The sequence below is a fragment of the Cydia pomonella genome, chromosome 10, assembly GCF_033807575.1.
Source record: "Cydia pomonella isolate Wapato2018A chromosome 10, ilCydPomo1, whole genome shotgun sequence".
Classification (NCBI taxonomy): Eukaryota; Metazoa; Arthropoda; class Insecta; order Lepidoptera; family Tortricidae; genus Cydia; species Cydia pomonella.
In genome coordinates, this window is record NC_084712.1 from 295,354 (window position 1) to 311,425 (window position 16,072).

At 39.0% G+C, this 16,072-nt stretch overlaps 2 protein-coding genes and 1 long non-coding RNA gene across 3 annotated transcripts; all 3 read left to right on the forward strand.

The window, feature by feature from the left end:
- Positions 1–5,005: 5,005 nt before the first annotated feature.
- On the forward strand, positions 5,006–6,149 carry LOC133521785 (uncharacterized). The gene is made up of 2 exons (XR_009799930.1): positions 5,006–5,088; positions 5,893–6,149. It is a non-coding gene; the product is annotated as an uncharacterized LOC133521785 (long non-coding RNA).
- Positions 6,150–6,793: 644 nt separating this feature from the next.
- LOC133521784 (uncharacterized) lies at positions 6,794–11,685 on the forward strand. The gene is made up of 2 exons (XM_061856851.1): positions 6,794–7,544; positions 8,958–11,685. The coding sequence occupies exon 2, from the start codon at positions 8,993–8,995 to the stop codon at positions 10,349–10,351; it is 1,359 nt and encodes a 452-aa protein (XP_061712835.1). The 5' UTR covers positions 6,794–7,544; positions 8,958–8,992; the 3' UTR covers positions 10,352–11,685.
- Positions 11,686–11,700: 15 nt separating this feature from the next.
- Positions 11,701–15,725, forward strand: LOC133521783 (uncharacterized). The gene is made up of 2 exons (XM_061856849.1): positions 11,701–14,681; positions 15,486–15,725. Coding segments are annotated over exons 1-2 (2,949 nt in total). The 5' UTR covers positions 11,701–11,733; the 3' UTR covers positions 15,487–15,725.
- The last annotated feature ends 347 nt before the right edge of the window (positions 15,726–16,072 follow it).

Here is a 16,072-nt window from a genome sequence, read left to right on the forward strand (position 1 = left end):
ATTGTGTAACTGTGCACCTTTTTCTGTTTCCGCTTAGTCTTTCCCGTTTGAACCTTTCACGTTTGAATCAAAAATATATATTTTCTGTTTTCAGGTCCAGGTTCCTTAAAACCTGCAGATATCAAGCCAAAATCTTTGAAAAAGCTCACAATGTCTGTCTTGGGCTCAGGACCCTTGCTCAAAGCCAACTGGACATCCTACAACTATTACAAGATAAAGTACCTACCGGAACACCCCGAAATTGACTTCAAAAATAAAAAGACTGTACTATACGTTCCTGGATATTTGGATAACATTGGAGCCCCCGTTGGAAGAGGTTTTGGCGAAATATATAAGGAAATGGGCTATAATGTAATCATCTTGGAGTCGTTTACTTGGACAACTGACTTGTGGCCTGTGTAAGTACTTCAACTTCAACATTTATTCTGCAAATAGGCCACAAGGGCACTTTTACACGTCAACATGGAATTTACATACAAGCAAAAACAAGCACATCAATAATTATAAAATAAAATAACAAAAAAATAACTAAAATAATAATAATAAAAAAACAAACAGATACAAAAAAAATCTAAAATTATTTGTACGGATCCTAGACAGGCATTTCCTTCCTATTTGTACGATTTGTACACGTTCTATTATTTTTTACAAATAAATCCGAGATCTTTGATCTTTATTGGAAAAAAAAGATAAGATCTCTGATATATTAAACCGAGTCACTCACCAGGGTGAGTGAGGGCTTTGAGTGCAACATGTGTGGGTAGGTCCACTCATTCGCATTTCTTATATTATTGAATTCTCTGTTGTTTCAGATCCGCGCGCTTATTGCGTCCAGTCGGTAAGCATGCTGCCGAAATGTTGGCCACCTTGACAACGCTGGGACTCAACCCAAAAGACCTTGAACTGTTAGGGATCAGTCTAGGTGGCCAAACTATGAGCTTCATAGCTAAAAACTATCGCAACATCACCGGCCAAACCATCGCCAAGCTAACAGCCGTGGAACCCACCGGGCCCTGCTTTAGAAACCTTGGCCCGGACCAAAGACTTGACCAATCTGACGGCGATTTCGTTCTTCACATTGCAACTAATATATACGGTTTTGGCATGACGTATCCCGTTGGACATGTGTCTTTTTACGTCAATGGAGGAGAATGGCAACAATCCGGCGCTTGGTGGATCCCGTGCGGTATTATATGCAGTCATATAAGGTCTTTGTTTATTTGGATATCTGCTTTGCACAATCCCGGAAAATTTATAGGAGTGCAATGTGACTCCGTTGAGAAGGCAGTACGAGGCGATTGCTTCGATAAGAAGGTAAAAGTTACCAATACGCTAGACATGTTTACCGATAAATCCAAACCTGGAATTTATTTCTTGGCTACGCATAACCGATATCCGTTTTACTTTGGTAAGAAAGGCGTAGAAATTAGTTCAGGATTCGAATTAATACACAATTTTATGGAGAATATCAATAAAGAGGATATGTTGTTAGTTTAGCTCTAATTTATTAAATGTACTATCACTGATGCCAAAACTAATAACAGTTTCAAATCTCAATGTCGGATTCTGTTTATCAACACTTAGCGGTAGCAACAATACCATATTATTAAATGCTATATTTGCGTTTCATTTTTTTTCTTTTTCGCATTTTCATCTAATTTATACATCGTCACCACCATTGTATTTCGTTCTATGATTTGTGCACAGTTGTACTGGCAGTAGGTACGTTAAGAAAATTATAGTAATAATATTGTGTGTGCGTGCGTGCGTGCGAGTCCTGTGTGACAGATTTGATATGATTCAAGTAACTTTAAGATATTATTTTGTCGTTTGTTTATCATTATAATCTATACTTTTGAACCAATTTATGACTTTATTTCGCCATTACAATAGAGATCAATATGTTTATTTATTAAGTTATATAGGTAAGCAGATTGTGAAGGGTATTGCCTCCTAGCAAATGCAGTTTTGACTGTTAGAATGGTTAATACATATTTAATTTTCCTGCGTGTGGTTTTTGTGTCGAGATTATAGTTCGTATTTGTATGACTTTTGTATAGGGTTTAAATTAAACAACATAATTTTAGGGGCGCTTTTTGAGCCCTTTCAAACTCTAGGAACTTAGTTTTGGTAGCAACGCCCCAGACGGTAATGCAGTAGGAGAGTACTGATTGCACTAGAGATACATAAATTTGATTCAGAAGTGTTTTAGGGCTACATGTCTAACGTTTTTCCGTTTAAAGATTTTTTTTTACTTCTCAAAAGAATAACAATTATTCACTTACATGAGAAAAAAACACAACAATCAATTATAAAATTAAATTAGTGAGCAAAAATAGTAAGTATAATCGTGCCGCGCTAGTAAGTAAGTAGTAGAAATACACTAATAAAAGTGGCGTGTGTCAGGTATAACAAAAACATGTAAACAAGTTCAAGAAGTGTGGTAGCTAAGAGCGCACCGCGCTGCGCGATACAAGCGCACGTACGGTTTTTTAGAGGTCCAGATAAGTTTACGGGTTCTTGCCATAATACTTTCAGTATGTTACTTCAGAATATCCGAGCGCACCCCTTGATTAAAGCATGTATTTGCCATGCGAGATATAATTGGGACAAAAATTTGGTGTGCTAACTTCAAAAACTTTCTAGGTATATTATCCTATCCAGTAGGGCTAATATGGTCGGCTTTTTATCATTTGTCACCATGTCTGTCACGTTCTAACAAGTACGTAAGTGCGAAAGTGTCAGGCATAGTGACAGGTGATAAAAATGCGACCATGATAACGCTGCAGGGGTACTGCTTGATTTTAAGTGAGATAATTACTACAAGTAGCTCGCCGGGATCTATCTCTAGAAGTACAAACGTATTAGCATCTGTAATTAGGGATTTTCCTATGTCAGAGTAGTTAGTGTGTTATGGTGTTAACTGATTCAATAGGTGAGTTTCTAATGTCTACTACGCTATTTTGATTTTTGTGTATTTAACGATGTGTTATATTGTTTATTGTTCTCCAGAGTGCTGTTTGATTGCCTTTTGCCTTAGTAGTATAGATTTTTTCATATTTATGTTTAAGTTTCTTGTTTAAGCCGTTACAAAAATTACGGTATCTTTTATGGATATTTTGTACATAAGTTCCGAAAAAGTCATTCGTACGAGCCGGGGTTTGAACCCACGAGCTCCGGATTGCAAGTCGCACGCTCTTACCGCAAGGCACCAGCGGTTAAGCTTTCTAAATACAATACAATACAAATATTATTTATTGCTCACCAATATGAAAGAACATAATGAAATACAACTTAGACTATGGTAGACAACGGGTGGTCTTATCGCTAAAGAGCGATCTCATCCAGACAACCTTAGGGTAGTGGAGACAAGGGAAAAAAAACAAATTGTAGTGCTTCTTCTCGAATGGTTAATACTGGTGGAATGGTTACTATTACTACTATAACAATCGGGATACTTTCAGGTACTCTGACCTAACCAGTTCATTACGATGCGTCCTCTTTGACGGCCTCAACCCAAGTGAACGAGCCTGTCCAACATTTCCCGTGTCCCCACCACTTGCTAAAACTACCGTGTTGCCAACAGTATAATGTTATTTTCCCAACTACCCCTGTATTAATCGGGGTAACATAATAATGTTGTCACAGTATAATTATTATATAACTGCTATCTTAAATGTAAACATAAATAAATCATGACAAAATAATATTGTAAATTTGTTTTCTTTGTGGTGCAATAAAGAATATTTACTTAAGTAAATCTAAAAGCATTTATGCTTTTGTGAGCGTTACATTTCTTACATAATAATTTTAAATGAGTAACATATACAATGTATATACTAGGTTTCTGAATTTGCATCCAATCCTACAAACGCATATCGTAAATTAAATCGCAATCCAAACAACAATGGAGTAAATGAATAACAAAACCTCGAACCCAAATTCCTGCGATCCAATAATATAATAACAGCTAATGAAGATTATTGTAGATAAAATAAACAATGAAACAAAAGCGAAAATTTAATTGTGGAAGTTTTGGTTCAAGCGGGCCTGCGGGGAACCCGATCAGCCTTTTTTGTTGTTTGATTTTTTAATTCGGCTTGATATTGGCATGTGATCTTGTTTGTGGTGTTATTTTGATCCAGATAAAGGAAGGAACATTTATATGTATATTTAAATTGTAATAAAGTGTGCACACAGAACAATATTTTATTGTGTACAATAATTTGATTTGTGTTTCATATTTCATGTCGATGTCTTCATTTCTTGACTAATTATAATGCAAAAAATATTCTTTATTTACAATAACAATATACATAATGGATATATACAGAGGATTACTATAACTAGCTTATAAAATAGGCCCTTGTACCAAGGATGCTGCCGTCGTTTCCTTGTTGTATCGCAATACTGATACGTTGTGCGAGGAAGCCGCCAGCACGGTCACCAGTTACGTCAACCAGTTTCGCGATTTCTCAAAAAAAAAACTAATAGGTAAAATAAATAAATAATTATGATGTACTCATCGGCATATTGTAATATCATCGTCCACATCGACGGTTATTATAATTATTCGTACACAAACAATAGTAATTTCTACGCGGAGTGCAGAGGTCCATATCGTCCGGGTCCCATATTTCCCCCGCGGCTCGTAGCGGTCCCGGTACCAGGTTTACGACTGCTTGCTTTTGGTTTGATTGAAAACATTTGTATTTTTAAAGATACTTTGGAACGGATACGAAATATAAATGATAAAATACTAAGTCATATTAACAAATAATAAAAGGTAAGTGGAAGTGAAAGTTTTTTTTCTACAATTAGGGTACCTATGTAGGCACAATGCACTAATGAGTCAAAAACTTCAACCGGTTTAAAATCAAATCCTATACCACAGCCCCGAGAAGATACTGGCGCAAGACGGCGGCGCGACGGCAAGGCGGCGGGACGCATTGTTTTTGAAAAAATATAGACATGAAATGTTACAAATATTAGCGTAGTTAGTTCTGTCGCGACGGACGCGAAAATCCGATGCCACAATACTAATTCACCTGCGGCAACACCGAACAGCGCCCTCTATGTGGAACTGTGGTAAGTTAACCAACGTAGTAAGTTGGTGAAGCTAGATTCAGTATGGCGCGAAACGCGCTAGTTCTATAAAATGTGATATAAAGTGAGGAAGCCTACAGCTGTCCGGAATCATCTAAAGCTAAGTATTTTATTTACTTGGTGAAAGCTCGCAGTAGTGGTATGGTTTCTCTGTGCGATTATCTCCTTTATTCCTTTCTGGTTCGAGCTTGCCACGTGACCTTGACGTGGAAGCTATTGGGAGCCCATCTTAGGTAAGGCGGACTAGGGACTTATGATTGTGTAGGAGTCTGCGGCTTCGGCCGCAGATCCTCCTATATCAATGTGTAAGAGAATGGCAGGTTTAGCTGCTAGATGCTCCCCGTAAGGGGGGCGGCTACTATAGAGAAAGGCGTTAGGAGTTCTGTGGCTTCGGCTGCTAGGTTCTCCTTTATCCCCGTGTAGGAGTAAGGTGGCTCCGGCCGCTAGTTACTCCTTTATCAGCACGCAAGGGGCAGCTTCGGCTGTGGTACGCCCCCTTGAAACCAGAGAAAGGCGTTAGGAGTTCTGTGGCTTCGGCTGCTAGGTTCTCCTTTATCCCCGTGTAGGAGTAAGGTGGCTTCGGCCGCTAGTTACTCCTTTATCAGCACGCAAGGGGCAGCTTCGGCTGCGGTACGCCCCCTTGACTATACAGCTACTTAGGTAGTTGGCTTTGTGTAACCTACATCCGGCCGGGTAAGATGGGGCTCACTAGTAAGATATATAGATTTATGTGTGGAGGTTAATGGTTTGGAGAATACCATGTTCATAGAGCAATTTTACCCACAGATCTCGGGTGTCATACATTCAGCCGCCTTAAGATAAGCGAAGCAGATTAAGGCTCCTCTGGCCCAGGAGTTGAGGTGCAGAGAGAGTGAGGATGAAGAGTCCCTTATGGGATATGAAGGTATGTATGCGATGCATTCTATACCCCAATAGATCCCCCTAATATAACATATATATAAGTTGCCGCCTTTCCCCTCTTTACGGTCTCATTTATATACCGTAGGCGGCTAGGGGAGAGGCGGCCACAATGGTGGTTAATGCTGGGATTCAGCAGTTAAAGAACCAAGGCTTTGTTGAGAATAAATAATATAAAGAATGCAAAGCATACATCTTCACTATAGGCATATATGTTTACTATCGGAAATCATAGATGGCGCTAACAGTAGCGAAAACTGCGAGGTTTTATATTTTATGTGTACATTTTAAGGTGTTTTCTTATTACATCTGGTTCGATATTAATTTAGGCTTGTTTAAATAAAGAGGCTGGCATTAATATTCATCAATTGAAGATATTTTGAGTTAATAAGTCATGTTTTTATATACGTGAACGGCAGAACATCAACATTGTACGGAGCCAACATGAAGAAATTACATCGCGGTGACCGGAAGCAGTCACACGACATTTTCATAATGGATGTATTTTATTTTCAAATTAGAATGGAGTCGCAAATTAGTAAAAGAATAAACAAAGATGAATAAAAAAGGGATTGGTGCATTTGTCTATATTTATCAATTATGATATTTATTACTTTAAATTAAGTGATACACTATTGTGTAATAATGCCTTCGAGTTACCAACGTAACCGGAAAAATAGGCGGCGCGAACCGCCTAGAACAAGATGGCAGGTGTTGCCACACTAGGAAGATTATCCACCAAATCGCGGAAAATGTGCGGATTATCGGGATTCTCAAGAAAATTAAAGAAGAAAGAAAAATTATGTCGCTAAGCTGATTCAACATAGAAAAGTTATACGATAACCAATTTCCAATAAGACGCTTCAGTAGGTACGTCATAGCAAAGCGTACTTAGATATAAGTAGAAGATTTACTTTATTTTATTATACATTAGTTGTTAGAGTTGTGGATTTAATATGATTATAATAAGTAAACGTATGCGAGTCAGAATAACTAATAAGCATCTTATAAGAAACGTACGTGTAGTAGATAAGAGTTTGTATGAGTAAGCACTCTACATTTTACCTTTTATATTTACGTTATACTTTAGAACTTAAGTAGTTTTAAGAACACAAGGATGCAATCATTTATACGGAATCAACATAAAGAAGAAAGAAATTTGTTAAAGGCCCTAAATTCATTTCATATTTATCGAAATTTATGGGGTTTGAGTTGACTTTGGCAACACTGACTGTTGCAAAGCGAACGTTCCACCATTTTGAATCGTTGGCGGAAGATCTCCAAGCAGACGCGAGTTCCCCGGGAAGGTTCCTCAAATTATGCTGGTAAATATTGAGAATATTATAATTTAAAGGGCACCAACAAAGGGATAAGCGTGTAGATAGGCAAGATTGTGAAAAACTACGTATTTACTTCATAGGTACAGTGAACTCGCCGCCGCCAACCACACCGGACAAGACAACTCGGATTTGACGAAAACCCCCCTGATTAGACCTGCTATCGGACTAGACTATTTCTCGGTAAGTTTTTAAACATTTACTTCACAGTGACAGAGCTCTATTCTGTAAAACAAATGCGCGCGACGAAAATTATTTCATAGCAAGCGATCCGACAGCATGGCGGCCATGATCATTTGGGTTTCTAACAAGAAAAGGAATCCGTTTTTAACTAAGTATCCTTCCGTATGTATGAATTATGAGTCGATTTCGTCTCCTACTTTATTGAAATAATTTCACTTTCTAGAAGTTGATAGTTGGGGACGACCGTAGACAAGAGTCAACCCTATTGTTTAGGTAACACGGCTCATATTAGTACGACTCAGTTTTAGAAATATCTAGAATTTTCCAAACAAGAGGCGAACCTTAGTAATTTTCCAAGCTTACTATAGGCCTTCTGGAATGTTATCTCGGGTTCCCTAGTTAGATAGTTTGGTATTATTACGCTACCTTATTTAAACTAAGAAAGACAATTTATTTCTTTATGAATTGTTTTACGGCGTATGTACAAAGGATTTAGTTGAGTAAGTAAACGTTAAGTAAGAAGTATAATTATATACAATATTATGTATATAGGCCTAAAGGGAACTTATACCTGATTTATTTTACATGCATTCCATATTGAAGTCCATGATTATATTATACGAAAGCAATTGTGGTGTGTATATGTATATATAAGTTAACATCTTCTTTCCAGATTTATTGTGGTGACTTTTATGTGCAATTAGACTCATTAGATAAGTGATTCTTTGAAGTGTTCAAATAAATAAAATTAAAATGATTACTAAATAAATAAACCAAGCAAGTGAAATAAAATTAAAATTATTACTAAATAAATAAACCAAACAAGTGAAATAAAATAAAATAATCATTAAATAGATCAATAAAACAAGTGAAATGGAAATAAAGTATTAATTTTCGTTGTGCTACGAGTGAGCTTGAATCAGAGACACCAACATTAGAGGTTGTGTTGTGGCAACAGTGTATAAACGTCAACATCACTTACTGACGTCGATGACGCTTGTATTGGTGTAACCTATAAATTATAAAGATAAAACTAGACACATTTATATGTAGGTGTGTATGTTATGTTGCCTTCCATCCTTGTTTTACTCCCTCTCATGATATTTAAATGAAACATCGGATTATAATTGGGTCAATGGTTTCATTCATGTAATTTAATTGACTTTGATTTTTATTCTTTTTTGGTTTCAAATTTGAAAGGATTTTAGAGATCATTAGTTAAATTTAGATTTCAATATTTTGAGATCATTAAAATAAAGAATAAATAAAATAATTTAAAATTAAACAACCTAAAGTAGTATGAAACATAGTTACTGCAAGGCAGTATTAATTAAATCTACAAGCGTAATCATTTCATACATAAGCAAATAAATAGGACTTTAGGTTAAATGGGTTTATTTCTATACGTTACAGGATTAAACAAGAAAAGAGCTTACACAAACAACATAATGGACGATTTGCTTTTAAGAAGGCTTAGGCTCATTAACGACAAACTCACCACAGACATAGAAGTTATTCCTGTTACCATTAATTCAGAGAACTTAGGGCAGGCTCAAATTACTTACAGTAAATTAGATGCATCTCTGAAAAGACTTGACAACGACTTGATGGAGTACTTTCGCTTGGCTTCGACACCTGCTTCTGATGAAATATGTTTACTGAGTGGATTGCAACTTCAAGCAGAGGAGACTTTGGCTGAACTTAAAGTGAAGATCGATCAAATAACTTTGAAAAGCAACGCTACAGAGAAACCTCCGGAAGCGAATGCCTCGTGCCGACTCCCTAAACTTCAGCTGCCGGTGTATAGTGGAGACGTGCTCTTTTGGTGTGAGTTCTGGGACTCCTTCAAGAGCAACATTGATTCAAGAAATCTGCCTGATGTTGACAAGCTCTCCTATCTTAAAGCCTCGGTGACGGGAGATGCCAAGAAAGCCATAGAGGGTCTGTCTACTACTAATGCTAATTATAGAATAGCCATATCAATCCTGAAGGAGCGTTTCGGCAAGACCTCTCATCTCATTGACGCGCATTATGCAACACTATATAAGGTTAAGATGGCCAAAAGCACCGCTGAAGACTGTAGAAAGACATTCAACGAAGTTGAACGAAATCTCAAAATTTTGGAATCATTAGGTGAAAACATCAATCACAATCATCTTCGTTTTATGTTGCTGGAGAAATTTCCACCCGATCTAGTTTACGAAATTAAGCTGAAGGTTAATGATGATTCTATACAAGAAATCAGGAACCAATTAGATAGAATTATTACCGCAAAAGAGGATGCTGAAAGGATTTCAGGAAGAAAACGCACGCATGAAGCAGAAGATAGTACAGTCGGAACTCTACATATAAATGTGAAACGTGCAAGAAGCGCATATCAACCCAAACAGCAGCAAGGTCCCCCTAAGAAACAAAATCCTCAAGGAGGTTTTGATAGAAGACCGGAAAGGAAGAATAAGTTTGATAGTATTAATAAACCCAACAAATGGAACAGACCAAAACAAACTCCGACTTCTAACAAGGATCAACCAGAACCTCAGCAGGGCTCTTCGAAGGGGAGAACAGCGTGGACATGCATCTTTTGCAAAGGTGATCATTACAATGATAAGTGCTCTGAAGCTACTACCTTAGCAGAAAGAAAGAAACGACTTGGAAAGAAATGCTTCATGTGTTTGAAGTTAGGCCACTTTATAAAAGACTGCAAGAACAAACGTAAGTGTAGCATTTGCTGTAGTGAGACACCGCATAACAGAGCTTTATGCCATTTAAATTTTCAGAAGAATACTGCAATGAAGAAACAGTCCTGACGGTTCTAGGAAAGGGATTCACTACTCTTCAAACTTCTGTCGTTAGGGCTAACCCCCTAGATAATAAAAATAAACAATATAAATATAGACTTCTTTTAGATCCAGGCTCTCAACGCTCCTATGTCACATTTCAAACTGCCAAGGAATTGAAGCTTCCCATTGAAGAGGAAAGTCATTTAACTATATTTACCTTCGGTGAAGATCCTCCTAAAGAAATACATAGTCCAATAGTTACTTTACAATTGCTGTCAAGGACAAATAAGAAGATAGTTATACAAGCCAACTGCGTTGAACGTATTTCAAGAGGATACATACCCACTGTCAAGTTGAAGGACTTACCGGAGTCATATATACTAGCGGATGACGGCTCGCTAAGCGGACAGGTGCAGATTCTGGTTGGAAACGAGTACTACTTCAACCTAATTTACGAGAAGAAAATACAATTGGGTAGTAACCTGTTCCTGGTCGATTCTGCCCTTGGTTGGATAATAAGTGGTAGAACAGAACCACAGCTTAGTGACGAGCCCTATGTAGTGACTTACGCTCAGACTTGTATAGAAACGAAGCTTCATCAACCTGACCCACCCCTTTGTGATGGAGACATAAAGAGCCTCTGGGAACTAGAATGTATAGGTATTAGTGATTCACCGAAAGCAACTAGAGAAGAAGAAGCAATCAAGTATTTTAATAATACCACTCTAAAATTAAATAATCGTTACACGGTAAGCTGGCCGTGGATAACTTACCCACCGGACTTACCCAATAATTATGGAATGGCTTTTGGTCGCTTATCAAGCTTATTGAAGCGTATGGATCAAGGCACGTTGTTATCATACGATGATACGTTTAAACAACAATTAGATAAGGGTATAATAGAAGTTGTACTTGCTTCAAGAACGTCAACGGATAACGTAGTTCACTACCTACCCTTCCATGGAGTATGCCATCGAGGGAAACCTATGAGAATAGTTTATGATGCTAGCTCCAAGAGCAGCAAAGACACCAAGAGTCTGAACGAATGTTTATACAGAGGACCACTCATGTTAGAAGACCTCACAGGTTTACTCATTAAATTTAGAACTCATCAGATAGGACTAACCTCGGATATTGAAAAGGCGTTCTTACAGATGGCGTTACACGAAAAGGATCGTGACGTAACCAGATTCCTGTGGCTCAAAGATACCTCTAAACCGATATCTCAAGACAACCTATTACACCTTAGGTTTTGTAGAGTTCCATTTGGCGTCATTTCGTCACCGTTTTTGCTTAATGCAACAATCAAACACCACCTGTCTAGTGCGGAACATCAACAAGTCAGACTAAAAGCAAATGACATATATGTGGACAACTTTGTTTCGGGTTCCAGCACTACAGATGAAGCGATGGAGCTCTACAGAAATCTAAAAGGATCTTTTCAAGATATTTCAATGTCACTCAGGGATTGGAGCTCAAATTCTCGAGAATTTATGAAGAAAGTTTCTGATACATGTAAAGAAGATAAAGTAAAGGTACTTGGTTTAGAATGGGACATTAAGAAAGATACTCTTCAGTTGAAACCTAACTTGCAAGAGGAAGCAGTCACAAAAAGAGGAATACTGAAGACTATTGCATCAATCTATGATCCATGTGGTTATGCCGTGCCCTATACTCTATCATCTAAACTCTTTCTACAAGGACTTTGGAAGGCTGGAGTGTCGTGGGACTCGCCATTGTCAAGCGAACTAACAGAAGAGTGGAACGTCATCAGACAGAACTTAGAAGCCATTAGGGAAGTGTCAGTGAACAGATGCTACATGAAGACACCAGTGGGAAAAGGCTACCAACTACACTGTTTCACTGACGCCTCCCTACAGGCTTATGCAGCATCAGTCTTTGTAGTCAACGGCTCGGGGAAAAGCTTCATCATTGGTAAATCCCGTTTAATACCAAGTAAAGATCAGGAGAGTCTCAAGATACCCCGTCTTGAACTATTAGGAGTACTGATTGGCAGTAGATTGATAAAGTTCGTTCTTAAATTCTTCCAGCAGAAGATAGCAAGGCAAGTCTTATGGACCGACAGCCAGATAGTCATAGAATGGTGTAAATCTGACAAACTATTACCACCTTTCGTTGCCAGGAGGATAGAAGAGATCAGAACAAATAAAGATCTGGAAATCAGATACCTTCCAACAGACCTAAATCCAGCAGACGTAGGCACCAGACCCACCTGTTCGAGAGAGGACGGGGAGAAATGGCTGAGTGGTCCACAATTTATAGTAGAAGATCCGAAGACGTGGCCAACTACATCCGGCAGTGGACCCACCAGTTCTCTCTTGACTGGGGAGGGTCTTGGGATCCAAGAAGATGAAGAACTGATGGAAATAGATGATCCAGATATACCTAATGTTAACCCGGTGGAAACGGAAGATGGCACAACTGCAAAAGAGATAATAAATCAAGAGAATGGTCAGATGCCAGACAATAAGTTTCAAAAATTGAAAGAAATTCAATCAGAGTATTTTCCTCTAGAAGTAGAGGGAAAAGTAACTAGTTTAAGTTTGAATTTAGGCATATTTAAAGATATAGATGAGTTACTGAGGTGCAAAGGTCGTATGAAACACACAAACTGGTCATTTGACAAACGCTATCCTATACTTATTCCAAAAAATTCAGATTTCACCAACGAAATTATAATAAAGACTCATCAAGAAAATAAACATGTTGGAGTGAGTCACACGTTAGACAAGATAAGGGAAACATACTGGATTCCACAAGGAAGAAGCCAAGTTCAAAGGATCCTGAAGAAATGCCCTGAATGTATGAGACATGACGGAGGGCCATATAGACTACCGGAAACTCCTGCTTTACCGAAAGAGAGAGTCAACTATAGTTCTCCATTTACATACGTTGGTACCGACTACCTGGGACCACTTCTAGTTAACAATGGGAATGGCAATTGCAAAAGGTGGATTAGCCTTTATACATGTTTGGCTGTAAGAGCCATTCACCTAGAAGTTGTAAAGGACCTAACAGCGGAAGAAGGTTTATTGGCCTTACGCAGGATGATTTCAGCAAGAGGCGTGCCTATCTTGATAACCTCTGACAACGCAGCTCACTTTAAGTTACTCTCGGAGATTCTTCAGAATCCATACTGCGTAGATAAAGAAATAAAATGGAAATTTATACCACAGTTAGCACCATGGCATGGAGGATTCTACGAGAGATTAGTCGGATTGGTTAAGAACTGTATGAAGAAAACTTTACAGAAACATTTATTGAATGACAGCCAGCTGGTTACAGTGGTTAAAGAAATAGAAGCGGTTCTTAACACAAGACCTTTAACTTACGTGGACTCGGAGCCTGATCATGTATTAAAACCTTCAGATTTTCTTACCATGGGAAAATGTATCATTATGGAAACGTCAGGAAAGGATCCTACTACGTCACAAGGAACGGTGACTAAAGACAATTTAATTAAAGGTTGGAAGAAAGCACAGATAATTCTAAGAGAATTTAAAGAGATGTTCGAGAACCGGTATCTCCTAAATTTGAGAGAAAGATATTCCCACCATCCTAAAGAACCTAGGGTAATATCCAAGTTGGCTCCAAAGATAGGTCAAATCGTGCAGATCAAAGGTGACACGAAGAACAGAGTCAATTGGAAAGTTGGGAAAATAGTATCTTTAAGAAAAGGCGCCGACGGTTTATGTAGGGTTGCCACGGTACGAGTAGGAGATACAGAGTATACAAGATCTATCGCGCATCTCTACCCGTTAGAGATCGAAGATGGAGAAGAACAGTGTAAACAAACATCATCTTACGACGAAAGCGCAGAAGAACCTCTGCAACTTCCTAATCTACCCCGTTCGTCACGCAGAGATGACATGACGGTGGATTCCGTCAACGATGTTGCCGAATCCGAGTCTCTTTCTGAGCAAAGATGCACGCAAGCAGTCAGAGATAAGCCAGAAGAAGAAGTACAACCTTATGCCTCGCCAGTAGAGGGAAGGAGTTCCTCTCAACGAATCCTAGAGCCTATGTATAGTGAGTCAAACGAGCCTAAGCCTAAGTCTATGTCCGAACCAGAACCGTTCGCGGTCGTCGACCTCGAATCTTACGAGCACACTAAGCCAGAATCACACAACCTGGAGGAGGTTACGCTAGGCAACGAGTCAAGACCTAAGAGAGCCGCAGCTCTTCGAGCCCTTGAGAAGATCAAAGAATGGACCAGTAATCTAGTCGCCCTATTCCTGCCTGTGTTGGGGAGTGTCGCGACGGACGCGAAAATCCGATGCCACAATACTAATTCACCTGCGGCAACACCGAACAGCGCCCTCTATGTGGAACTGTGGTAAGTTAACCAACGTAGTAAGTTGGTGAAGCTAGATTCAGTATGGCGCGAAACGCGCTAGTTCTATAAAATGTGATATAAAGTGAGGAAGCCTACAGCTGTCCGGAATCATCTAAAGCTAAGTATTTTATTTACTTGGTGAAAGCTCGCAGTAGTGGTATGGTTTCTCTGTGCGATTATCTCCTTTATTCCTTTCTGGTTCGAGCTTGCCACGTGACCTTGACGTGGAAGCTATTGGGAGCCCATCTTAGGTAAGGCGGACTAGGGACTTATGATTGTGTAGGAGTCTGCGGCTTCGGCCGCAGATCCTCCTATATCAATGTGTAAGAGAATGGCAGGTTTAGCTGCTAGATGCTCCCCGTAAGGGGGGCGGCTACTATAGAGAAAGGCGTTAGGAGTTCTGTGGCTTCGGCTGCTAGGTTCTCCTTTATCCCCGTGTAGGAGTAAGGTGGCTCCGGCCGCTAGTTACTCCTTTATCAGCACGCAAGGGGCAGCTTCGGCTGTGGTACGCCCCCTTGAAACCAGAGAAAGGCGTTAGGAGTTCTGTGGCTTCGGCTGCTAGGTTCTCCTTTATCCCCGTGTAGGAGTAAGGTGGCTTCGGCCGCTAGTTACTCCTTTATCAGCACGCAAGGGGCAGCTTCGGCTGCGGTACGCCCCCTTGACTATACAGCTACTTAGGTAGTTGGCTTTGTGTAACCTACATCCGGCCGGGTAAGATGGGGCTCACTAGTAAGATATATAGATTTATGTGTGGAGGTTAATGGTTTGGAGAATACCATGTTCATAGAGCAATTTTACCCACAGATCTCGGGTGTCATACATTCAGCCGCCTTAAGATAAGCGAAGCAGATTAAGGCTCCTCTGGCCCAGGAGTTGAGGTGCAGAGAGAGTGAGGATGAAGAGTCCCTTATGGGATATGAAGGTATGTATGCGATGCATTCTATACCCCAATAGATCCCCCTAATATAACATATATATAAGTTGCCGCCTTTCCCCTCTTTACGGTCTCATTTATATACCGTAGGCGGCTAGGGGAGAGGCGGCCACAAGTTCTTTCAAAAATATAATAAATAATAATTCATAATTGCTTTTTGACCTGTGTCAGCCTACCCTCCGAGTTTGAAAGAGACTATAGTAAAAAATTATGAGAGTTGGTTAATGACAAAAAATCACAAAAATCATGTGATGGTGCTTACTATGGCAACATTGCAAGTAAGTAGGTACAAGAAAAAATGCCAATCCATTCTTACACTAGATAACTGAAATAACAATTATGAATTTTATGTAGGTACCTATTCATCAATTTTGTTGTTAAAATAAAATAAAATAAAATAAATCAAATTTTATAGAAAAATGTTTCTCATATAAGTGAAATGTAAATTTCTTTTTGA